This window comes from Trichechus manatus, unplaced genomic scaffold (genome assembly GCF_000243295.1).
Source record: "Trichechus manatus latirostris isolate Lorelei unplaced genomic scaffold, TriManLat1.0 scaffold00031, whole genome shotgun sequence".
Classification (NCBI taxonomy): domain Eukaryota; kingdom Metazoa; phylum Chordata; class Mammalia; order Sirenia; family Trichechidae; genus Trichechus; species Trichechus manatus.
Genome location: NW_004443967.1, coordinates 7,737,359 through 7,763,520, shown reverse-complemented (window position 1 = coordinate 7,763,520; position 26,162 = coordinate 7,737,359). Strand labels below are relative to the sequence as shown.

At 47.8% G+C, this 26,162-nt stretch overlaps 1 protein-coding gene across 2 annotated transcripts in view; it reads right to left on the bottom strand.

Moving 5' to 3' along the window:
• SLC18A2 (solute carrier family 18 member A2) overlaps window positions 1-23,382 on the bottom strand; it is a 38,055-nt gene extending 14,673 nt beyond the window's left edge. Inside the window, exons 1-9 of one of the 2 annotated variants that reach the window (XM_023729987.1) lie at window positions 22,872-23,382; window positions 21,048-21,399; window positions 12,231-12,289; window positions 11,873-11,956; window positions 11,494-11,586; window positions 10,243-10,332; window positions 10,095-10,138; window positions 9,965-10,025; window positions 7,177-7,272 (exon numbers count right to left, since the gene is read on the bottom strand). In XM_023729987.1, coding sequence (XP_023585755.1) covers window positions 7,177-7,272; window positions 9,965-10,025; window positions 10,095-10,138; window positions 10,243-10,332; window positions 11,494-11,586; window positions 11,873-11,956; window positions 12,231-12,289; window positions 21,048-21,399; window positions 22,872-22,992 — 1,000 coding nt within the window. In that variant the 5' untranslated portion in view covers window positions 22,993-23,382. The remainder of the gene's footprint in view (window positions 1-7,176; window positions 7,273-9,964; window positions 10,026-10,094; window positions 10,139-10,242; window positions 10,333-11,493; window positions 11,587-11,872; window positions 11,957-12,230; window positions 12,290-21,047; window positions 21,400-22,871) is intronic. The other variant, XM_004374880.2, reaches the window with a different exon arrangement.
• Window positions 23,383-26,162: the final 2,780 nt, after the last annotated feature.

Below are 26,162 nucleotides of genomic sequence, written 5' to 3'. Positions count from 1 at the left end.
AAATCTAAAAGACCCGAAAGCGAGGACTCAGAACGGATGCCTGTACACCAATGTCCACTGCAGCATTACTCACAAGAGCCAAAAGGTGTAAACAACCCAAGTGTCCATCAACAGATGAATGGATAAACAAAATGTGGTATATGAATACAATGGAATATTAGTCAGCCATAAAGAGAAATGAAGTTCTGATACATCCTACGATATGGATGAACCTTGAAAACATTGTTGAGTGAAATAAGCCAGACACAAAAGAGCAAATATTTTATGATCCCACTTATATAAAATATCTAAAATAGGCAAATGCATAGAGACTAAAGTTTATTAGTGGTTACCAGGGGCTGGGGGGACAGGAAAATGGGGAGTTATTGCTTAAGGGGTACTGTGTTTCTGTTTGGGGTGACATAAAGCTTTTGGAAATGAATAATGATAATGGTTGCATAACATGGCGAATGTAATTAATGTCACTGAATTGTATATTAAAAATGGTTAGAATAGCAACTTTTTTGCTATATATATTTTACCACAATTAAATTTTTTTAAAACCTAGCAAACGGTCAGCGAGTGCCCACTACACATGAAATGCACAGGGCACGGGGCCTATCCTGTCCAGGCAGCCTCCCAGCACACCAATGAACAGGTACCATCATCTCTTGAAGGAAGTACTAGCCTTTTACCATGCCTCTGTCATCACTAATGTCAGCCATCAAACCCTGAGAAAAGCTGAGTCTTCCAACGCAGTAACTGAAACGATTAGTTCCATAAGCCATATCCAAAACCAAATCATTCTAGACTTTGTAATTCTGGGAAATAATAATAAAAAGCAAATTAATCTCGTGTTCCAGGAAACCACTGCCATCACATTTAGCAAGATTTGGCAGCCAAATAATTGTTCAGTACAATCTGATTGAACTTTTACTCAACAGCCATGTGCCCGGTGCAGCACTGGAGCCACAGTGGAGACAATGACCACATATAGCTCTTGCCACGACACCAGCGTCTTCAAAGAATGTAATCAGATGACGTGTGAACTGTGACATGGCCAGCATTAGGGACATAACAAAGGTACACACACGGTGCTCTGCGAACCCACAGTCTGCAACCGGCAAAGCTCCCCAAACCAGAGGGCATTTAAACCCAGTCTGGAAGGTGTGGGGAGTCCTGGTGGCACAATGTTAAGAGCTTGACTGCTAACCAAAAGGTCGGCAGTTGGAATCCACCAGCTGCTTCTGGGAAACCCTATGGGGCAGTTCAACTCTGTCCCATAGGGTCACTATGAGTCGGAATCAACTCGAGGGCAATGAATTTGGCTTTTTTGGAAGGTGTGGGGCAGGATTTCCCACAGCTCTAAAGAACTGTCTTAACCCTGATATATAACTAATCAGGATGGCCTTTGTCACAGGATGAGTGTCTAAACCAAGGACTGTCAACAAGGGTCAGGCAGGTATATAAATGAATGAAGCAATCAAAGTATAAGAAAACACAACGCAAGTACCACGATAAAGAGCTACTGACATGGCATCCAGGTCAGGGAGAACACAGGAAACATGCAGCGGGGAACCAAAGGGTCCAGGCCCCATCTAAGAGGGCAGCTGCCATTCTCTGCTGGCAATTACTGACCTGGGGGATTATGGTCCCAGTACTGGAAGATCTGATTTTTCTTGAAAAGCTGGAACTCTGGATTCTTGTGCGAATTCTCCGATTGTTACATGTTGGCATTTGACTTTGTAAAAATGTAACCTCATGCAGGCTAACACTCACCAGCCAACCAAACCCTGCTTGTGGGCTGCCAAAAGCTCAGGTCTGAGGGAAGGGTTCACAGAACCCAACCAGACGCCAAGCTTCCTGCTAGATCCTAACTCCAGGAGCAAAGCACAGGTGTTTCTCTGAAGCCAACGCTTCAAGGCAGGGAAGCAGACAAGCTCCAGAGGAAGACAGACTCTCGAAGACGAGTGACTTTTCCCGACTGAAGTGGGTGCCGAGCACGCATGTGGGACCCAGGAGCAGGGTGCTCCTTACTTTCCATGGATAGTAAATACTCGTAGGTAGCAAAACCAATCTCATGAGTCTCAGTAGGAAGCACTGGATTAAGAGGAATGAAATAAGAGATTCATTTCAGCTTGAGCCCTACTAGCCGTGTGGCCTTGAGTGAGTCACTTTAACCTCTTAGAGCCCGAGAAACAGCAATCACTTCCAGCATACACACCTCACGGGTGGTTTTGAAGATCAAATGGAAATTGTAAAACAAGACCTTTGGCAAATAGCCCTCTCAGTCTGATTTCTATGCCCTGTCACTCCATGCAAACCCCTACCTACCCTGCTTATGTCCCTGGCCTGCTGGCCTTCCCCGAATTGCAGAAGGCTCCTGCGGGCAGGGACCACAGCATCTGTCTCTCTCCCCACAGCCTCACTTAGTGGCCAGCACAGAGAAGGGGAAAAGGGGAGAATACTGACACATTGCAGGATTGCAACCAATGCCACAAAACAATTTGTGTATAAATTTTTGAATGAGAAACTAATTTGCACTGTAAACTTTCACCTAAAGCATAATAAAATAAACAAAAAACACAGTGTTCAACAAGAATAGTCATGTGGCCCCCATGCAATAAAAAAACTGTTTTGCTTTGACTTCAAATATTGTGATCTCTCTACAGAAACGACTAGGAAAGCATAAAGGCAGAATGGCTTCCCTTTCCACACCGGCCTGGAGGGAGGTCACATAAGACTCCTGAACAGTAACAGGCTGAGCCCCAGGGGCAGGTCACCCCGGGAGAAGGGCTGGGCCTGCCTCTTGGTTGCTGGGTCCTCCACACTGTGTCACCCATATGCCCCTTCTCACCAGGGCCAGAGCAGCCTGTGGGCTCTGGCAGTGTGGGCAGCAAGCTGCAGAGGCCCAAGCAAGGTAAGGTGCTTCCCCTCACACTGTAGCTGACACAGGAAACAGGTATAGAAATGTGATTCTCTTGATAAAGAAAAGCCCATCTCTGACGCAGGCGGAAGGAAAGCTCACTGGTGGAAATGGGCAGCAAGCTGTCCCCCGCAGGCAAGCATCTGGCCCGGACGATAAGCCCCAGCAGATCATCTCCTGATGGAATCTAGGCAGTCCGCTGTCCCCTATCTAGCCCGGATGACCCAGGGCTTTCTGACTGGCTCGAGAGACTCTATATAGAAAGCCCCAAGGCTCTGTCTGGAGAGGAAGAGAGCAAATCAGCTCGAGTGCCCTGCAGAGGCCAGAACACATTCAATTTGGACCATAAGTGACTTAAGTGCACACGTCAGAAACACTGAAAAAGCATCTTGGCCCAAGAGCACATTCAAACAAAAGGAGCAAGCTTAACTCGGCTGTGCGTGACCCATCCGGACCCAGGTCACCCCCTAAACACCTAGACACCCAACAGACCCCAAGGACCAGAGTAAATGAAAATCTGGAAGAACGGCTTCTGCAAATGTTGACAATGGATATTCGCAACAACACAAGAAGACTGTTTGCTCATCCTTTGCAAAACACCTATTCACTGATTCAGTTTTAGAAAAAAGTCTACCCATCCTGCTTGTTAGTATTTTTTTTTTTTTTAGAGAGAGAGCTTTGAAAGTCACTGGATTTCCTCTTTCATCTTGACTGCCAGGATGTCCAGAGCTCAATTTTCTGCTAAGAAACTATCCTGAGCCGAGCTCCAAGAACTCCCCATCTCCATGGGAAGAGTCTTGTTGTTTGGAGCTTATTTTTGTTTTGTGCTATAATTCACATATCGTACAATTCACCCTTTTCAAGTGTATGGTTGTGGTTTTCAGTACATTCACAAGGTTGTGCAATCACCACCACTATTAATTCCAGGACATTGTCATCACCCCCAAAAGAAACCTCCTTAGTGGTTACTCCCCACACTACCCCCAGCTGTTTGGGGCTTGTTTTAAGGAAGGATAGTTTGATCAAAGAACACAGCAGCTCAACGCAGAGCCCAAAGGGAGTGGTGCTCAAGCCAGGCCAACTGCAGTGAGGCAGGAAGCACAGGGAAGAGCCTAAACCAGGAGGGAGGCAGCATCTGGCAGACACCACAGCAGAGGCTGGAGGCCTGAGGGAAAATAAGGTTGACTAAGGGAAGGCTGGGCACATTGCAAATGACAGCTGTTATGGATTGAATTGTGTACCCTAAAAATGTGCGTCAACTTGGCTAGGCCATGATTCCCATTATTGTGTGGTTGTCAACCATTTTGTGATCTGATGTGATTATCCCATGTGTTGTAAATCTTAACCTCTGGGACGTTTATGAAGCAGGATTAGAGACAGTTATATTAATGAGGCAGGACACAATCTACAGAATTAGATATCTTGATTCAATCTCTTTTGGATATAAAACAGAGAATCAAGCAGGGTAAAGGGACTTCATACCACCAAGAAAGAAGCACTGGGAGTGGAGCGAGTCCTTTGGACCTGGGAACGCTGCACTGAGAAGCTCCTAGACCAGGGAAAGATTGATGATAAGGACTTTCCCCCAGAACCAACAGAGAGAGAAAGCTTTCCCTGGGAGCTGGCACTCTGAATTCAGATTTCTAGCCTCCTAGACTGGGAGGGAATAAATTTCTGTTCATTAAAGCAATCCACTTGCGGTATTTCTGTTATAGCAGCACTAGATAACTAAGACGAAGCTGAATTATGCACTGAGAGTCTCCATTTGAAGATATCAGTATGTACATTGAAAGAATTTCTAAAAAAAAAATCTTTAGGAAGGATAGTAAATAAATGTGTGTACAGATGACTGGTCTTTCCAGATATTAAACAATATTCTAAATTTACAGTAATTAAGTAGGAGGGTATTGACATATGAACGACAAGCAGGTCAAGGAATAGAAGAGGAAATCCAGAAATAGATCCAAGGCTATATGGTAATTTAGTGAATGATGGAGGTAGCATTTCAAGTCAGTGGGAAAAAAAGACGGTCTACTTGAAAAATGGTCTTAGAACAACTGGCTGGCCATAGAGAAAAAAGTAACACTAAATTCTGTAAGGACTTAGGATTTTAATGTAAAAAGCAAGCCATAAATTTATTAGAAGAAAACATGGGTGATTTTTAAGAAAATAATCTTGGCATGGGAAATGCCTTTCTGGATTTGACTTGAGATCACAATGTCATAAAGAGAAAGATTGCTAAACTGGACTACTGACATTTTGAATGTTCTGAGTGGCAAACAATACCATCAATAAAGTCAAAAGGCATACAACAAAGTGGGGAAAATAGCTGCAAAACATTGGTAAAGGAGTAATCTTTTCATATGCAAAGAACACAAAATCAATAAACAAAGGACAAACAACTCCATAGGAAAAAAAGGACAAAGTACCTTCATAATAAATGCACAGTAAAGGAAATACATATGGTTATAAACATATAAAAAGAAGGAGTTTCCCAAGTGAAGAGGTTGACCAAGCAAGTGCGTAGCACAGTGGAGGAAAACAGCCCAACTTCGAATCACCACTGTGAAGGCTCATCAACTAGAGAGGAAGAGAAGGTGCTCTGAGCTCCTAGAGAGAATGGGGAGTGAGAATGACACTGGCCTCCTTAGCAGCAACCTTGGATGCTAGAAGACAGTACAGCAGTGCCCTCAAACTTCTAAAGGAAAACGATTTCCAACCAAGGATTATATTCCCAAATTGATTAAGTCAGTCAAATGCAAGGTGAAGATGAAGACCTGATCTGCCACAAGCCTCTTTTAGGAAGCAGCTGGAGGATGTGCTCCATCATAATGAGGGAGTAAACAAAGAAAGAGGAATACAGGAGAGAAGGATACAGGGAACAGAAAGGAGGCAGAGAAGATGCCAGAATGGTAGGGAGAAAACTCCTACGATGGCCTGCAGAGCAGCAAATCTAGACTGGAGCAGGATGACAGAATGATCTAGGACAAATGTGCATAAACAAGCAAAAAAAGAGAAAGGTTTGGTTTTCTGATGTACTTGACCAAATTTAGAGGACCTTTCATCTCTGCCAGAGAGTTTATATATTCATAAATACTACATAGAAAACTAAGAAAATGAAAAGGCGAGGCAATTACTAACTCCAAGAAAAACAAAAATCTGTAAAAAAAAAAAAAAGGAAATTAATCATAGCGCATACATAACTCAGCTTTGAACAATATTTACATAGTCATGATAAGTCAGTACTGAATGCCCATCTAACCAAAAACTCTGATACAAGTATGTCAGGGGGACAGAAGGTGAGAAAATGTGTGGATTGGTTGTTTGATTTTCTTCAGATGGAGCAACAACAGTATTAAATTCTCATCTACTTTATTAGGTCACCAGTGGACAATGTCAGAAATTGAAAATCAAAAAATAACAGTGTACACATATTACTTCACAACATAGACGGAAACAGCAGAAGAAACATCTAAAAGAGGTGAAGGTGGCCAAAATCTGAGGAGGGAGTTTGCGGTGGGGGGAGGCGTGGGGCAGAGATTGCTGTTTTTTCATGACTTTTAAAATTATGTACATGTGGAACTTTGATAAAATTTAAAACTTACGTAATTCTGATGTGGAAATATGACCACAATATTTCATGAAGGAAAAACAAGAGATCACAGAGTAATGCAAATGACAAGATTCAGTTTGGGTTGGGTTTTTAAGCATTTCATACCTATGATGATAAATGCAGAACCATCTGGAAAAAGATACCTAGAACTGTTAACAATGGATATCACAAGTGGGTCGGAGGGGAGGGGAATGATGGATGGACATGGGAGTTTTAGATTTTTACTTCCTCAATTTGTGTACTTTAATTTTTTTTATAATAAACATGTATTCCTTTTCTCACTTAAAAATCATTTTAAAAATTCACGCTCTTAAAAGCTAAATTTGTTGTTAGCCTCTCTCACGTAAACTATATTGCTGTCCAAGTACATCTGGGAGAACTACTCCAGGTTAGGAATGTGGGGAGATGCTGAATGTATTTGTCCTCTTTCATTTCTGCCCAGGTCTGATGCCTCTAGATTCATTCTGCATCCATCAGGGATGGTACAAAAACTGGAGCCAGAATAGACCCTGAAGCTCACTGCTGCCCTAAGCACTGATGCCACCAGCTGTCAAACAGAAGCAATCATCCTGGTAGCACAGCTTGACAGGATTACACTGACGGGGCCCTCCCTGCGGGCAAAAGTTCCAGAATCAAAAGAGCCTGCCCCAGTCCTTACCCAGCTGCCACTTGCGGGAACACATGGTCTCCATCATCCAGATGGGCAGGGCTGGCTCCAGCATGGCGATCCCCATGTTTGCAAAGCAGATGGACCCTTGAAGGAAGGAAGAAGGTGAGTGCACTTCACCTTGGGTCTTGAATATCCCCTACTGTTTCCAAACAGAGTTAAACCCCATGTGCCCACAGCCAGAACAGTCAGCTCAGATACTCAGAACTTCTTTTCCTACTTTTGTAAGAAAAAGATATAAATAACAAGTCAAAGGGATAGTCAAGAAGCGTTGTTGATGATGATGATTTTAAACAGAGTTGTAAAGTTTGGATCTCGAGGGAGCCTTACAGACCTTTTGGTTTAACATTCCCAATATATTGATGAAGAAAACCGAACAAACAAACAAAAGAAACCTCATTGCCATCGAGTCAATTCCGACTTACAGAGACGCTATAGGACAGAGGAGAACTGCCCCATAGGGTTTCCAAGGAGCATCTGGTGGATTCAAACTGCCGACCTTTTGGTTAGCAGTCAAGCTCTTAAACACTGTACCACCAGGGCTCCAATGAAGAAATGAAGTAGCTTGCTTGAGGCCGCCCAGTGGCATAGGCAACACCCAGACCACATACAGACTTGGGCAACCTGAGGCTCTTGCATCTACCTCTGAATGTAAAATGAACACAGATACTGTAATAATGCTGTGGGTGCCAGAGAATCCAAGAAGGATCCAGTACTTTCTGTACAGTCGTGATGTTGAGGGATTTCTTTTTTTTTTCCAAAAATCAATTTTATATATATATATTTATGGCATCTGTGTTAATATTTATTATCACTCCGTGAATCAGAACCCTTTATAAATGTGGAACCATCTGGAAAAAGACATACAGAACTGCCCCTCATCGTTCCGAGAGCTGCTTCCTGTGCTGTGCCCCCTTGGAACTTCTAATTTGCTAGAATCCCTATTCAAAGAACATTGTGCAATCATAACTAAGGTGCTCACATAATGAAGGAAGAGTTTCTCATTCTTCATGACATTTAAAGGTGGAACACAGAAATGATGCTGAAATGACTGGACTCCCCCCACCCCCACCTTGCCTTTAACTCTCTCCCCCAGTCAGAGCCTGACATTTAGTGCTAGGTGGATTTTTCTATTTTCTTCCACGAGCAGAGGCTAGACAAAAAGCCAATTGCTGTTGATTTGATTCCTGACTCATGGCGACCCCATGTGTGTCAAGGAGAACTGTGCTCCACAGGGTTTTCAATGGCTGATTTTTCAGAAGTAGATCACCAGGTGTTTCTTCTAAGGTGCCTCTGCATGGACTAGAACCTCCAACCTTTTGGTCAGCAGCTGATCTAGTTAAGTGCTTATACCACCCGGGGATTCCTAGGGGCTAGACAGTGAGGTTCCAAGAAAGCCAGAAGGTGAGGCGCCCAGGCTACGTGGGCCTGCCCAGAAGTCTGCCCCAGGGGCCAGCAGTCACATCTTGGAGCCCACCTATCACTCCACCTTCCTCATCCCCACCCAGACAGCCAATCCCCGGGGCCCCAGAGTCATCTGGGCTCTGGAATGCTCGCTGCATCTTGATGCAGGCACAGAAGGAATTCCCACTGTGTGAAGAGGTCAGCACCCTAGGTTTAGAAGCCTTTGACCAACAGCAAGAGGAACAGGGTCTAACCAGGAGTTAGGTACATGCTCTCCTGCTTGGCTGCTAACCATAAAGGTAGGCAGTTCGAATCTACCAGCCTCTCCTTGGAAACCCTATGATGCAGTTCTACTCTGTCCTATAGGGTCGCTATGAGTCGGAATCGACTCGATGACAACAGGTTTGGTTTTGGTTTGGCCCTGACCAAATACAGCAAAAGAAGGGTGAAACAAAACCAGCCTGGGGGTTTGAAAGGGGCTGAATTTGAATGCCCTGAGGCAGGGCATGAGTCCAGTTCACGTGGGCCCCACCAGCCCGCCAGTGTCTGTGAACCTGCTTAGATGAATCTGACCCTCACTGGGGAGAAACAGGACAGATGTGACGCCAGGCTCAGGGCTGCCCTCTCCTGGCCTGACCCCAAGGGCCACCCCTGATAGCAGTACCCGGGTCCAGGTAGCACAAGGCTGGGCCCTTGTGAGGCAACCTCAAACCTGGCACGGGATGTGCCACTGGGATGTTCTTGAGGGGCTAGCCCCTTGGATGAATGTGGCCCATTATCCTTCCCAACAGCCACAGAACCTCAGGGCTTCTTTTTAGCCCATCTAGGCCAAGAACCCAAAGCACGGACTTCTTTAGCAAAGGGCTTTTCTGGGCAGGCCTCTATGCTGTTCCGTAGGGACCTGCTCTCCCCACGGGAAGAGAGGGGCCCCCTTGGCCCTCTGGGACTCTGCTGTTCGTCTCTATGTCTGCACGCCAAAGTAAATTAGACTGCCCACCTAAGACGCCTACAGGGAGGCCACGGCTCCTTCCAGAGATTCAAGGTTGGCCTTTGATAAACACAGCAGGGAAGACTTGGCCCAAAACAAACCTCTGTGGTAGGGCATGCCCGTGACCTCAACTGTCACCCCAAGACATCTCTGCAAAGCTCAACATATACCCTTTTGATTTGCCCCAAATGAAAAACAAAAGAGCAGCCTAGTTGAGTGTCAGAAATTAATGAAGGAAGAAGACCATTGCTTGTGACTTATAATTGCTCTGTCTTTTATGTGTGACTACAGCCCAACGTTTTCAGCAGCAAAATGAAGGCTGGTCCTTCCCCCCAGCACGTGGCCAGCCACACTGTGCCCGTGACTGAGAAGAGCACTCGGGCCCACCTGCAGCGATGAGGATGTACGGGTCCTGCAGCAGGGTGGTTATCGGAGTCCCCTTCTGACTCTGTCAAGCAGAAAATAGGGTTAACGGAGGGCAGCGGACACTGCAGGGCCTCATCCCCCAGCTGCTTACCTCTGGCTGCACCCGAGACGGCTGGAGCACAAAGATCTGAATAGCTACAAGGAAAAAGACAATCCCCTTCTCAGAAAGGAGGCATGGCCCAAGCACGCCAATCACATATCCCACGGCCACGGCCAAGGTGCCACGTGGACTCACTCACCTCCATCCAAGAGCACCAAGGTGGCCAGCACCAGGAAAGGTGCCGTCTTCCCCACAAACTCGTACAGCACACTCCCAAAGGTGGGGCCCACTGCATGGAAAAGAAAGGGGGTCGGTGCCAGCCTCCAGGATTGACCTCCACCCATCAGTACTAGAATCACCCATTTGCTTCTTGCATTTCTACCCCAACTTCGTACCAAAGGCAATTCGGGGCAGTCCCCTTACATTCAGTTTGTGTTCAGTTGCCCTGGAAACTTCCTCAAAGTGGCTTTTACATCTTAGAAATGGGTAACAGTCTGTAAGGGTCACCCCAAAAGTAAAGGTCCATTTGCATAAACGAGAACTTCATTTCTTACGCTGTTGTTGTGTGCTGCTGAGTCAACTGTGACTCAGCAACCCTACATGGCAGAGGAGAACAGTCCCATAAGGTTTCCTAGGCTGAAATCTTTAGGTGTGCAAATTGCCAAGTCTTTTCTCCCACAGACCGGCTGGTGGGTTCGAACTGCTGTGACCTTTTGGTTAGCAGCTGAGCTCTTAACCACTGCGCCAGCGGTAAAAAACCCATTGCCATCAAGTTGATTCTGACTCATAGTGACCCTATAGGACAGAGAAGAATTGCCCCATAGGGTTTCCAAGGCTGTAATATCTTTACAGAAGCAAGCTATCACATCTTTCTCCCTCAGAGTGGCTGGTGGGTTTGAACCGCCAGTCTTCCAGTTAGCAGCCAAGGGTTTAACTACTGTGCCACCAGGGCTCCTTATGCACCAGAACACATAGGAATTGCCGGCTCCACAACGAAGGCCAGGAATGTAAAAGACAAAGGGAAAGAAAGGAGGGGGATCTCCTCTCAGGGAAGATACTGTCCCCTGGTCTGGGAGGCCCACCAGGACCGGGGAGGGGAGGCGGGGGGGAGATGGGGACAGGGAGACGCTGATGGTCGGAAGGTCCTCTCTGATCAGAGCTCACGGAATGTTAGGGATGAAATGGCCTCGCAGCCCATCCTGTTGAGTCCCCTTGTTTTACATCTAGGCCCAGGGAGATTTGGGGTTTGCTGGAGGTCACCCAGCCCAGGTTCTCCCAGTTTAGGACACGTTTCACCCTTTCTCAGAGGCTCCAGGGAAGTCGGAAACAAAGGAGGTAGCTGGGGCATCTGCCAGCATGAGTGTGGACTGGGCCTCACGGTGGCCAGGGTCGCTGGGTCCAACGCAGACAGGCGCCTCTCCCCACTCCCCTAGGCGCCCATCCTACCCACCTAACACCCCCATGGCCAGGCCTCCCAGGGCAATCCCCATGGCGTTGCCTCTCTCCTGGTCATCGGTGTACACGCTGGCAAGCATGCCCATCCCTAAAGAGGAGAAGAAACCGTCAGACCAACTCCGGGATACATAAGAACAATCCGAGACTCCTTCCCAAATCTGTCAAATTGACTAAAATGTAAGACCGAGCAGATTCCAAGAGGACCGTGGGTGCCTTCTCCCACAGCGCCGCCACCCCTACCCGCAATACCTTGATTCCTGAATGATTCCAGCTAATTCTGGAAGGGATAGGCCAACTAGGGCAGGGCTGGTGGCCCCCTCCGGCAGAGCGAAGCTCCCCGGATCACTGACTTACTCAGGGATCTCCATACCTACCAGCCACGGAGGAGCAGGAGGACCCGATGCCTTGCAGGGACCTGGCAATCAGCAGCAGCGCGTAGCTGCGGGAGAAGGCAAACACTGCGGGAGAAGAGGGCGCCATGTCAGGGCCATCCCAGGATGCTGCGAGCAAACCACTTCCAACTGGGCAACTTCTGGAGCCCTCCCCAACCCGACAGTGTTGTTTCAACCTTAACCACAGGGTGCTTTTGCTCTACTAAGACCTGCCTCCACAGACTTCCTTCTGCAGTTTTTACCAACACAAAAACACCGCAGGTTGTCTTCTTGATCCCTGGCTCCTGGTTGTTGGAGCCCATATGGACCCACACCCAAAAGGCAAACATCAGACACTTACTAATTGTTGAGATAAACATGATGCAGAATCCCGCAAACATTGGAATTGGGTAGCCGATTCTGCAAAACAGAACCACGAGGGAAATCTGGTCACTGCTGGGTATTTTTTGAGGCTTGATATTGACTCTCTCCTGCTTACCCTTTGGGACTAGGCGGATAAGTGTTTGGTCAACTTTTCTAAAAATTCATATACTTGGTGCTTCCTACGTGACCTTTTTTTGTTTGACTGTCTTGGAACATAAATACATTTATGGATTGCCACTCGGAACAGAAATTTCTCTAGAATAAATGTTAACACAATATTGGCAAGTAACCCAGAATACATCCAAAATACACGGTCCCTATTGCAGTCATTTTTTAAATTATTATTACAGTCTTTGCTAGAGTTTTCCTAAAGGGACCACTGCAATCAAATGATTCTGGTTAAAAGGCATCAAGTGGTGCCACTGGCAGCAGAGACGTTTGTACATCATCTAAGAGGCATTAGGAAGCAAGAATATTTTAAAATCTACCTTCATGTCGATCACAACCCAGCCAGCTGAGAAAGAGAGGCCTCGTTTTCTGTGCAAAAATGCAAACCCCTAATTGCTCCATTAGACCACTGTCCATGCAGGGTTCTCCCACCAGGCCTGCGAGGGGTGGTGGGAAGACCTGGCCTTCTGTACCACACACCTGGTTGGAAACCTGGCCCCACCACTTCATAGAGGCAAATCTCTTCTCAGCCTCATGGAGAGACCACCACCCATCTCCCAGGATTGAAATGAGTATAAAATGAGATATGGATGTGAAATTCCCTACCGTGGTGCCTGGAACATAGTACAAAATCAGTTGTCATCGAGTCACTTCCAATTCATGGTTACCCTATGGTGTCAACAGATGACTTCTCAGAAGTAGCTCCCCAGATCTTTCTTCTGAGGCACCTCCAGTGAACCTGAACCTCCAACCTTTCAGTTAGCAGCCAAGGATGTTAAACGTTTGCACTACCCAGGGACTCCAGAACATAGTAGATGCTTCAGAAATGTTGTTTTCTCCCTCATTCTCTCCCTTCTTTCCTCTCCGATTCTGCTGGTTTAAGTGGATGACTTCATTCCTGCTATACAGGTGAGCAAAAGGGTGCCACTGCCTGGCCCCCTGCCCTGAGTAGCCAACCCTGGCTGAGCACTTGTCCTATAATAGGCTTGCTCCAACCCAGAACAGCCCTGACCATCTCCAGACCTCTTCTCCCTCCAGCCCTAGACCCTCAAGAACCTGGAGAGGAACCAAATAAGCTGAGAAAGCACAAGGGCTGAGGTGTCTGGGGTCTCTGTCACTCAGCCTGGAAAGCCAGGCTCTAGTAAAAGTCATACTAAGAGCACTTTCATGTAAAGGTCACACTCAACTCTCCAACCACTTGCACCTAGCAGCTCAATGATTTTGTAAGGGCAGACAGTCACCTCCCCATTTTACAGATGAGGAAACTGAGGGACTTGTCAAACATCAATGAGCTAACTTCACTGGGGCCATTCCCTCCAGTCCAGGGCTTTTCCTTGCAAACTTTACCACCTCCCCAGGCAGCCAAAGGGCACACGGCCGTATGTGGCTTTAAACAGAACCTTTTCAAAAGTTCTCCTTGTCATACTCCTATTTTTTTTTAATCACTCCATGAGCATCCAGAAACCAAATACCAAAATATACAAATAGCATCTCAAAACTATGGCAGATACCCAGGCAGTCTCCCTCCCACAAATCCATGCAAAGATTCCTCTACTGTGGACTGAGATGAGCTTGTAGTTCACAAAGGTGGACTCAAAGCGAGTTAGGTAAACTAAGAAAGACACCGGGTTCTGAACCGCAATTTTCAAGTGGCAGCTTGTCAGTCTCAACCAGCCCCAAGCTGACTGGTCTGTGCTCCTTATTCACGTGAGTGAAAGACCGGATCTGAAGCCCCGTGGTCCCACCCTGCATTGCTGGAAACTTCCAGGAGACTCAGCGAAGAACCTTCAGGCACTTTCTTTTTCTGAGCTACTACAGCACGCCTCGTAAAAGAACAGGCGTATGACTTCAGGCTGCCCTGGCACAAACATGCGCCTCTCAGCCCTTTCAACATCATACTTGGAAAATGTAGTAGTTGAGACGCTAACATGTGTCAAAGTTGCTGGAATTAAAGGCTTACCTCTTCTGTCACTAACTCCTCATTTTGGTTATTTATTAAGGATCGAACACAAGCCCTTCTGGCTCCAGGGGCATCCCTGGATTCTGTAGCAAATAAAACATCTGTGTCCCTCACAGACTGCAGGCAGAAGCCCCGGGGAGTTTCAGGACAAAACTCGCTAGCTATGACAATCCCTGTCTGTGGCCCTCAAGCTGCCAGCAATGCTATACCCAGTCTGCAGCCTGGCCACTGGTCGGGAACTCAGCTGAGCACAGTACAAGTGGGCCAGAAGCCACTGAGAACCCTTCTTACCAGGAGACTCTGGAATTCTCCTTGGCTGTAAGTAGTGAACTGGCATCCGTGGTTACATGTGATTCTTACAATTCCATGAAGTAGCTGGTTTTATTCTCATTTCTCAGATGATGAGAGGATGACACTTGGGCACAGGGGAGTTAAGTAACTTGTCCAAAATTTGGGGACACGGGCACATCTTGAGTGTCTGAGCTCTGAGGTCCTGCCAGGCTACACTCTGGTGAGGAAGCCAGTCACAGGCACAGACTTCCCCAGGGGGTGAGTGAAAGGGAAGGTCACTTCCATTTAATACCAGATGGTTCCACGTCCACATGGCTGTGTGCTTACAAGGGTTGCTATTTCCCAAGGCAAGGGGCTGTGTTTTATTTAGAAGCACCACAGCACTGTTTAATTCCTTTGGGATTTTAGCAAAGCATGTATGGAATAACCAAATGGCAAAGCCAGAAGGAAGCTCAAAGATGGGCCAGCCCAACCCATCATCTTAGATGAGAAGCTGAGGTTCAAAGATGGAGTAGCTCACCCAGCGTCAAGGAGAAGCCCATTGCTGCGGAGACCACCAGGTTCACACCGCTTCCTCCTCGCTACTGGAACACACACGCGCCCTGCATTCTCCACACCAGCCAAGCTGCTGAGCCCACAGAGCTCAGCCCCAAGGCAGAGATCACCCGGAAGCTCCTGGGTCTCCACCATTAAACTCTCCTGACCCCTCTCCCACCCACCTTACGCAGGCTGTCCAATGCCTCAGGGTCAGTGAGTGATGGGCAGAATGCCAAGCCCTTTCTCCTACCCCACAATGTCTCCTAAATGAACAGAAACTCAAGACATTAGTCATAAACGTCTGAGTAGGCCCTCTTGTCTCAATTCTATGCCATCTCAAAGTCCTATTGCTAATCAGAGCTAGAGCTCATGTGGCAAGTCTATAATCAAATGTCTCATTATCATCACCTCATGAGTCATCCCGGCCCACGGCCATTCTCTATAGATCATGAGGGAACAGTTAAATCCATTTCAATAAGACTAAAAATGATACACTGAATCCCTAACAAAATGTGTAAAACAATAAAAGTGAGGTCAATTATAGACAGAAACCTGTGGGCGGGACTGCCTGGATTCTCCAGTCTTGAAAGTTTTCTGCCTTTGATGGGGTGCAGTCTCAACACTTTTCTATCGCTCTCTATTAGTGGAAAATATTTGCATTTTCCTTCTCTGACAGGTTTCCACCTTACACGGATTCTGGCTTTCACAGATGTTACTGTAAATACTCAATAGTTAGTGGAGAAACCCCACACATCCTTAAATTGTCACTGGCAATCACTACTTTTTCTCTAATGCTAATTACTAGTTTCTCTTTGACATAGAGACTAACGCAAGCTCATTTCCAGGCTTGCTAAGGCCACGGTTCCGTCTGCCGTGGTAAATGATAAAAGCAAGGACGAAGAGTAAGGAGTGGCGCAACGGTTAACTGCTGGGCTGCTAACCAAAAGGTCAGCAGTCAGCCGCTCCGCTGGAGAAAAGACCTGGCAATTGGCTCCCGTCAAGATTACAGTCTAGAAAATCCTGTGGGGCAGTTCTGCTCTGCCTTCTAGGGTTGATATGTGTCAGAATCGACTCGACAGCACACAGCAACAACAGAAAACCAACTATTGCCAGATGAGACGAGAGAGGATATTTGCCTTTTCAACTTTCTCAACACGCTACTAAAAGGGGGTGTGGTAACAATATCAGAAACGGGATGGCATTTTAAATTTGCTAAGACATAATACGAACGTTACTGTCAATCGTTTAGTAAATAAAACAAAATCCACGGGTCTGCCTTGTTTTTTTTCAGTTATTACAAGTGTACAGGGCTACGGAGTTCTTACAGCGCCGGGTGTAACCCCTATTCCCCGACACACGGCTCAAGGGGAGCCTTCGCTCCCCTAAGAAATGCACTAATTCCACTGTCAGTGTCCTCGGACTTCAGACTCGAAGACTCCCACTCTGCCTGCCACCCAAACGATGTCTAGGACCGGCAACCCTTCCAGTAGAGCTGGTTTCCCTGTCCACGGAGGAACTGCAAAGGTCACTGCTTATGTCTGCAGGCCCACTGCAGACCAAAGCTAGCTAACGCTAGAGAAAAAAGAACCACAGTGGATTCTGTAGCACCTTCATGCCCTGTGGCTTCCTCCTTATCGTTCAGATGTTAGCTAAGATTTGTGGGGAAAAATAACTGGCTTGCAAATATACTAGGTAACTATGGAAATAAATTAAGCCACAGACACTGGCTTGATAAAAAGCAGACCCTTGAGACAATGACAAGCTCAAGAGGAAGCCGAGGGAGCTGGCCCCAGCGTTGGCAGTTAACTCTTTCCCAAGCCAGCTGGTTTGTGGAATGTCTTCTGGATCTAAAGCTGCAACTACTATTTAAACCTTAGGCTGAGCAAGTGAAGGACATGATGCCACATTCTTAACCCGACTCATGGAAGAGAGAAAAGAAATGGAAAGGTTTGTTTCACACTGCTTGTCTGCCTAAAACATTCCTTTTACGTACATATGTGTAAAATTCACTTAGTAGGCCAAATGGTAACAGCTGTTGCTAATATAATTCCCTTTACCACCTTTTCTATGCAGCTGCAATCATGAAATGAAGAGTTAATCTGGAATTATAAAATAAGTCACGTGAACTTCGAAGTCAGCCAAGGGGCCATCAGGGTTTATAGTGTGTCACTGGACGCGTCACCATGCCCACCAAAAAGAACAGTCTCTGCTTCCCATCTGATCACACATTTTTCAGTAAAAATACAGTAACCGAAGAGTAACCGAAACAGGGATGACTTGTATTGTATTAAGCAGCCAAACGAACGCTTAAACTCTTCCCAAGAACTGTTATTGTGTATTTTCAGGGTTTTGCATGAGATCTTATCAAATATTTAAAATTTTATATTTGTATCCTACTGCCACGTGGCGGCACCGTGACCGGGATTATAGGGGTCCAAGTCGGTTGTGGGGTGTCTCATCTCAGAGTCTGGCTCCTTTAAGGCAAGAGGTTTTAAGTCAGCATGGCTCCAACCAGCCTGGCTCTAGGTGGCCAGCCACCCCAGGTTTCTTTGGGGTTACAGGGCATCTAACAAGCATTCCTTCCTCACACTGCCCGAAGCACTGCGAGATGTCAGAAAGCTGGACCAGGTGGAAAAAGATACTATTTTTCTGGGGGGTGGAGGGGGGGATCCACGTCCAAAGACCAGGCTGAATTTTTCCCTCTCCTGTCCACTGATTAAAAAGTACAATCAGTACTCACTGCTTGGGCTTTTAACTAGTTCAGCTGGGTACAAGCAGGGAAGAGTCCAGGCAGGTGCAGGAAAGACAGATTCGACCTGTGTTATTTCTTTGTAGTAGCTAAGAGTACAAGCTACACAACAGTAAGCAGGCAGAAAGAACAGGAAGAATGGAGTGTGAAACCCAGCGGGAGAGTCTGGACATCTGACTAGCCCAGTCGCCGCCAGGGCAAAAGTTTCCTCTTCCCTCAGCTGCAAACTCCTTTGCCTGTAAGATACTAGGACTAGCCCAAAAGCCTTTGTTAAAGTCTCTTCCAGCTCTAAAGCTCCCGTTTAATCCACGACACATATTAAATTAACCAGCTTCAAAATGCCGTTTTAATGCACTTGTTTACAACACTGAAACCGTGAGTCGTACATGATGACGTTCCTCACAGTTTATCTTGTTGGTAATTGAGGACATAATTGGCACAAATTATGTCAAAAGACTGTTCGCAATGGCTCACGAGGGACGATTCTGGAAAGGCAAGTGGGATGTGTTTGTCCTTTGTCTGCTACTGTTTCCATATGAACTGTGGAGGGAAGCAGAGCCTGTGGGGCACCGAGAAGAACTGAAAATTTCCAAATTCATTTCTACCCGGCTTGGAAAATCTTAGAAAAATTACAAATCATGAAAAGGTTGTAGGGACAACAGAGTTCGCGCAATTGTTCCGCCTACACCACATTAAAATTTGTTTGCATTTCCACATTGCAAAGCAGCATTCGGAGATGAAAGTCATTTTGAAATTTGCTGGGGAAACCAGTTGGGGATTAAATTTTTGCTCTAGGTAATTTTCAAAGTGGATTACTCTCCCTAAGGATAGACTAAATTTCACAGGTCACAAAGCAAAATTAGGTTTCTCCTAGAACACAATTTTTTGGAGCCCCAAACGTAAGCCTTGGGTAGCTACCCTGTCAGAGCGTTTGGGGTATTTAACAGGAGGAAGGTCTCACTGGTTTTAAACAAGCTGCTTCCCTGTGGCATAAGCAAAGCATTAAAAACAAGAATGAGGTTTCTTTTTTTAAAGCTTTACATTTTCTATTTGTATTTGGAAGGTTGGAATACTCCCATCATTTCAGCCAAGTTTCTAAGTATTACACTGTACAGCTAGTAACATTCAGGCGCAAGCGATTGGCAAGGCATTATTATGATAATGTCCTCAATTTTCGAGAGTAGTATTTGAGCTGATTGCTTTCTCAGAATACAAAACCCTGAGCCGTTTTCTGTAATTATACCAGATGCACTTTAAGAAGGGCTCTTCGTCTTGAAAAAAAAAACAGTCCTGCAACTACTGAGGTCTGTTTGGTTTCCTCCTGGAGAACACGGGAGCTGCCTATTGTCGCAGCGATAACGTTGCTTCTTGGTGGGCTCACAGCAGCCACGGCTGGGCTAATTTGCTTAGCATATGTTATGCTGCAGCCTCATGATCTTGCTCTACACCGAGAGGAGGGCCAGGCATAGTTTGGGATTGTTAAAACGGTTTCAGTGGCACTACTCAGTTCAGAAAATCAAACTGCAGAAGTTTCAAATGTGCTCCTATTTGACCATAGATGGGCAAGCAGCGACCTCCATGTTTCTAAGGACAAATCATGCCCTGGGTCTCTCTGAACCCTGCCACCACCCCAGACCCCCAGGGCCAGCTTCATGGGCATGCAACCTGTGCAGTCCAACAGGGTCCCACACTCAGAAGGACCCTGCACTTGGTTTAATGCTCTGCTGTCGCCATCTTGAAATTCTTAATAATACTTGAACAAGGGGCCCCACTTGTCATTTTGCACTGGGTCCCACAAACTATGTAGCCAGTCCTGCTACATAAGCCATGCCAAAGCCTGGGTTACTGCGAAGACGCCCCTGCTCCCAGCCTGCCCGGGATGCTGGGCTGACCCACTCAAAATCGCTCTTGGCTCACTTGATTCTTCAGCCTGGCTTGGAATCTCTAGTGGCACCCAACTGCCCCCATAACGGAACCCCACTCCTCTATCTAACTTGGGGCCTCCTATAGTCTAGTCCAGTCCCAGTCTCCCAACCCCTCCCCCCTCCTCCCTCCCACGTTCTCTTTTCTGTCCCTCATCTTTGTCTTTGTTCATGTTTCTGGACCCAGCTCACAGGCAGGACTCTTGCACTTCCTTCTCTTCTGTTTTTTGCATTTCTATATCTGGGGCTGCACTGTTTACACAGCAGTGTACCACCACCCACTCACAAGCACCAGCTCCCTCTCCTTGATCTGACATCTTCAGGGACTGCCTCCTTCCCTCAACTGCAAGCCTCCTGGAACGAAACCTTCCATCCTGTCCTGTGCTTTGAACCCCTACATACCAGGCAGAGCTAGGCCATCTTAGCTGTAGAAGGACAAATACTGGGTGGATGGTCACCAACACTGGGAAAGTGAATAATTATTTTTAAAAATCCAGAATATCCAGATTAATATAAAACTGGTTTGGGCAGTTTGAATGATGCAGACAATGGCCTCAGTTCTTCTGTCCTTTGTGCATCAGACACAGTTAAGTGACTGGCAGAAGGAGAGGAGCCATCACCCTGCACATGACCTCAGCATCAGGTAAGAGGTTCATCTACACACCAATATTACCCATCTTTTCAACGTTCCCCACCTGGCCATCTAATGGAGCCTTTAACACGCCAGCTCTCCAGGAAACCACCTGACTTTCTATAAGGGCGACCAGAAGGGGAAGAGAAGAGAAAGCTCCATGGCACATAAAATCTAATGACAGCCATGGCGTCTGTACAGTTCTTGTTCCCCAAGGTTATTTTGACAAAGGTACTTAGCAAACTCAGCATTTAGACAAAACCAGGTTCTCCCATTTGGGGAGGCCCTCTTTGTTCTGCCTTCTTTAATATTTTCTTACTTTTCAAGTAACAGAGGCAGGATTAAAATGTGGAATAAACTAGGAAATCATGATCAACTTAGGACAGAGACACCGGGAGGGGAGGCTGGTTTTCCCCCAACTCACCCACCACTGAGTCTCCAGATTCTGATAAATCAATGGGAAACAGAATCCCAGGGAGAAATGAGTTTGGAATGATATAAATACCAAGCTCTTGGACTACAGAAAGGTAACCTACCTGTTGGTCAGCAGTCCTATGAAAGGGTTGGTGAGGAGCTGGACCGTGGCTTTAGAGGCGAACAGCAGGCCGACCTGCACGTTTTCATTCAGGAGGTCTTGGTCTTCCTTGGGGCAGTCGGAAGGGGCAGTGGACGTGTTGGTCACCATGTGCTGAGTGGTGGTCTTATGTAGCTGCCCCAGCTCAGGGCCTCCGGTGGTGTTCCCGGTGACCATGGTGGAGTTGTCATAATAGGAGAAGATGCTTTGGAAGCTGCCCGTGGTAGAGGCCATGCGCCCTGGCTTGGCAGTCTGGGTTTCTGTAGCATTTTTCTCATGCTCAATGCTGTACAAGTAACTGGGGATGATGGGTACTAGGGACAAGGGCAGAACAGAAAGTGGTGATCACCCTGAAAGCCCCCCCAGGACAAAAGCCAGGAAGATACAGTCACATCAAATGTCCAACAAGGTCCAGAGAGGGGCATACGTACCCCAGAAATGGGACCTCTAGGTTGGCTACCGGTACTGACAGAGGGACAAGTTCACATTGCTTAGTTCACCAAACAGAACAAAACCCCCAGGGGCACTGAGAGTTCTGTCTAGTCTCAGAGGCAACTACTTTGCCAACTACTGCAGCCCCCCAGAGATTTTGTGTTTGTTTGTTTCATTTGTGCAGTTTCTCATTAGGGTTCCCTCAACAGGAATATTCCAGAAAGGCTAAGTGTGGTCTGAGGCCAAGTCAGTTCTGACCTGAGGTCAACCGGCACTTCTTGGAAAGAGAAGCTCAAAAGACACTTAAATGAATGAATCAAGGAAATACAAACAGAAATTTCATTATGTGTCTTAGAAAAATAATAACCTGCAGGAAGTAATAATTTGGAAATCCTGCAACAGTTCCCTTCATCTTTGTATTTCCTGAGTGGGAATCTGCATTTTTCATACAACCTGGAAGATTTAAGAATTCCTAAGACTTTCGAAAAGGAACAGTAAAATTTGTTTAATGTAATAGAAGCTCTGGGCACGTGTGTGACAACAGAATGTTCAGGACGAAGGAGAGGTGAGGCCATTGTCACTGAGCAAATAAGCCGTACAGCTCTGGACACGCCTTTCAGTGAAAACCTATTTGCTGCTCCGAAAACTGGTCCTAAGCACCCTACAGATGGAGAGAATGGATATAATTCTTAAAGTACAAACCCGTTTAAAGTCCAAATGAGAAATCATTTTTTTATTCATTAAAAATTGGGATATTTTTAAGCAAAAGAATATCAAACACATACTTATCTGTTCATGGAGCTCATTAAGACTTGGATTTCAACTATTTAGTTTTTCAAAAATCCATTATATGAAAAAGGTTGAAACCCACATTGTTCAAATTGCCCTTGAAATAGGTCCTAAAATGTTTTCATCTTAAGTCATTCACCCACAGAATATATTTAAATGTCACTTTTTTGCAGGGAGGGATGTTGGTTTGTTCCTTTGTTACACTGAATTAACCCACCTTTTGGGTTGCATGATAATCAGTATAACATTATTTGGAACTTTGGGAATTGCTCCTGCTTAACAGAAATCTTTTTCATAACAGTAAAGTGGGCAAGGGGAAGCAGAGAATTATCAAGAGGAAACATACATTCTGCGTCTTGTCGGATGTCACATTTTGACCTGACCACCAGGAAACGAAGCCACAAACGGGGCTCCTACAAGCCCAGCGCGGCAGCCTTCGGGTATGCATTTTTGCAGCTCGTGTTCAACTTTTACGAGCAGGCGCGGAGCTCCCGGAGCGCGCTCTGGGAAGGGGAGCGCCCGGGGAAGGGTGCCCGGCGACGCGGGGCAGCCAGCCAGTACCTACCCACAACGGTGAGCAGCATGTTGTCCAGCAGCAGCGCGATGAATACGATGAACAGGATGAGCTTCCGTGAGTGGCGGCTCTCCTGCACCCAGCGGAGCAGCGCCAGCTCGCTCAGGGCCATGGCTCCGGGGCTGGCTGCGGGCGCGGCACGCGGTGAGGGGCTGCAGTGGACCTGGCGACACCCTTCTGCCCGACTCCCAATACCCAGCCTTCGCCAGCTGCAGAAGGGACGGTCCGGGAGCACGCGCACGGGCGCCCGGAACGGCCCCGGCGCCCCACCCTCGGCTCACCTGTGCCGCGCGCGTCCTCACGAGCGCCGTCGGGGACCGAACCTGGGGCCCGTGAGGCGCTGCCTGGCTCTCGCCACCCACTAAGTGTCCCGCTTCTCCGCCTGATTCTTCAGCGCTCTCCAAAGCGCTGCGGCACCCCGCAGACTGCGCTCCCTGCGCCCGGCTTTTTGGAGCTACCCCGAAGACCCGCGCGAGGAGCTTTGGAGGCCCTCCCCGCCCTCCCCCAGCCCCACTCAGCCCCGCGCTCCCAGGCGAAGCCCTTCCTCCAGCGCTGTGCCTGGCCTGCAGGGCGCAGTGTCGGCGTTACCTGAGGTCGCCGGCCGCCGCGGCTGCTGGAGTCCTCTACGCCGGCACCACCTCCCGTCCGGGTGGCTCCGGGTCTCAGTCTCCGCCCCGAGCGCCCGGCCGCAAACGCTCTGTTTACGGGGTCCGGCCCTGACGTCACGGCCGGCGCGGAGCCGGGCGGGGGGCTGGGGCGCCCTGGCCTCTGCCCGCCCCCTGCCGTCGCTGCACCGGAGGCCACCGCCTCCTGTCCCTGCCCGCGTAGCAGCGGTGCCTCCACACTCACCCAGATCCAGCGCCTCCCTGCCCACTATGCGGCTGGGTCCCGGAGGCTGCTCCGTCCCGCGCCGTCCGGACTGCAGACCCTCTCCCGTCCCCGCGAGTGACTGTGCATCCTGGGAACCTGGGCCTGGGGTGAGGCGGCAGGGACGCAGAGAGAGTGGTCACAGGCCCCAAGACGAGGAAGCAGGGGTCCCTGGTGCAAGGTTCGGTGGCCGAGGTGAGAAGTCAGGGACCTGTGCGCTCTTCTGGCTCCAAGTCCCAGCTGGAGCAGTTTTGGGCCAGTCTTCTGGCCTTGAGGACATGAAGGTCACGGGGTGAGTGCGACAGGGCAAGGGGAGAGGATGCTGGGAGCCAAAGACAGCGCTTTGTTTCCTGGAGAGGCAGCCCTTCACACCGCAGCCCCCCTCCCCTACAGGCCTCACCCACCTCTGGTGCCTGATGCAGGGTGGCACTCCAGGACTTTCGGCCTAGGGGCCTCAGACACCCTCAAGCTGATGATGTGGAAATGGGGAAAGGAGAAGCCTCTCAGCATCACCCCACAGTGGGAGTAGGGGCAGGTGAGGGCCCCAAGCCCTTGAGTCCAGGTCTCAGAAAGCGAAAGCAATGGGCCTGGGGCTCTAGGGCCACCAGGAGCACCTCGCACCAATAGGGGGACACTGGAGGTTAAGTGAGCTCCTTGCACCTTAGGGACAGGCTCAGGGGACAATTGTTCCAGGCCCTGTGTGCTGCACACACCCCCAACCCCCCACCACCATGCTAGACCTAGTGGTGGAGGGGAGTCTGGTTTAAGAGATGTGGTTACGAGAGGCAGTAAACCATCTGTTTGTGGCTGATCCAGAGCTGTTATCCTTGGAAGAAAGGCCTGGCGATCTACTTCTGAAAAATCAGCCACTGAAAACCTTAAGGAGCACAGTTGTTCTCTGACACACATGGGATCTCCATGAGTGGGAATCGACTCCATGGAAACTGTTTTCAGTTTATAAACAGAAGAGAAACAAATAGATACCCTCTGTCAGCTGGAGCTTTGGAGGCCCTTCTAAGAGGCCTGAGGAACAGGAGCTATTTTCTTGGAAAGCTGCTTAGAATAAATGCTATCCTGTCGCAGCCCCTCCGCAGACCAGAGTCCGATCTTGTTTTATTAATGTGGGCTTGTTTTCAGCTGGAGATGACCGCTCAGAGTAGCGGCGCAATGTGTGGTGGCCTCCACCCTCACGCCTTCTCACTTCCTCCAGCAGCACATCACGCTTCCCATTGCTGCCCCTCATGTGTGAGAAAGATGGTTGCGTAAGTCAGTAGGTCAGTAACCCGGGGACTCCGGGATGTTCCGGGATGTGTGCAACTTAAATATTAAACAGGAAAGAGAGAAGGAAAACCACTTAGGAGGGGACAGCAGATGGCAGGGGGCTGTTGAAGATGACTGTGAGGGGTTTCACATTCGTAGAGTGACCCCTCAGGACCCAGTCCAACAGGGCCTCCCGCTGGAGTCTCAGAACCCAGAGACGCAAGCCCTGCCCAAGAGAGGCGTAATGGTGAAGGGCTCCTGTCAGGATGCTGCCACTTCCTTGCTCGGTGACCCTGGGCAGGTTGCTTATCCTTTCTGTGCCTCAGTTTCCACGTCTCTGAAGTGGGGATACAAATTGGACCAACTGCAGGATTGTTGTGAGGATGAAAGGGGAGTGCACAGGCACCATTTCGCACAGTGCCTGGCACAGAGGCGGAGCTCGGGAAGTGTTGGCCGTTCATTCTTCAGCGAATATTTGTGGAGAGCCTGCCGTGTCATAGATGTTGCGGAGACAGTAATGACCCAAACAGATGAAATCTCTGCCCTCAGGATGCTTACGTTCTGGTGTAACAACATCATAACAGTGGACATAGGAAGCCACACCAGAGCCCAGCCCAGCCAGCTGGCGGAAGATGGTGCCAGGGAAAATCCCACCTCCCGATCTCTGCCACCACCTCTGGAGCACCAGGGCCTACAGCAGGGTCTTCCAGCTTTTTGTTCACACATGCCCTAACAGAATTTTTTTAAATATGTATGTACTCCTCACATATTTTTAAGTTAGCATCTAAATTTTTTTTTACCATAAATTTAAATAGTTTGGGGGTATATTGTATATATAAAATTATTGTATATATGAATATATAATTATTATATTGCTCTTTTAAGCAGAATAATATAAATGTGATAAAACATAAACGTGAAGAAAATGCAACACCATTACACTCTTTAAAAATATGAACAAGTTATTCTTTTCAACAGTCTAAAATTTTGTATTGTTTCCTTTACGCCTTCAAAGTATATTTTCATTCCACTGCCAACAGAATTTTATCCTACTCCAGTATGCTTTTGGAGCTCTGGTGGCGAAATGGTTAAGAGCTCGGCTGCTCACCAAAAGGTCAGCAGTTAAAATCCACCAGTTGCTCCTTGGAAACCCTA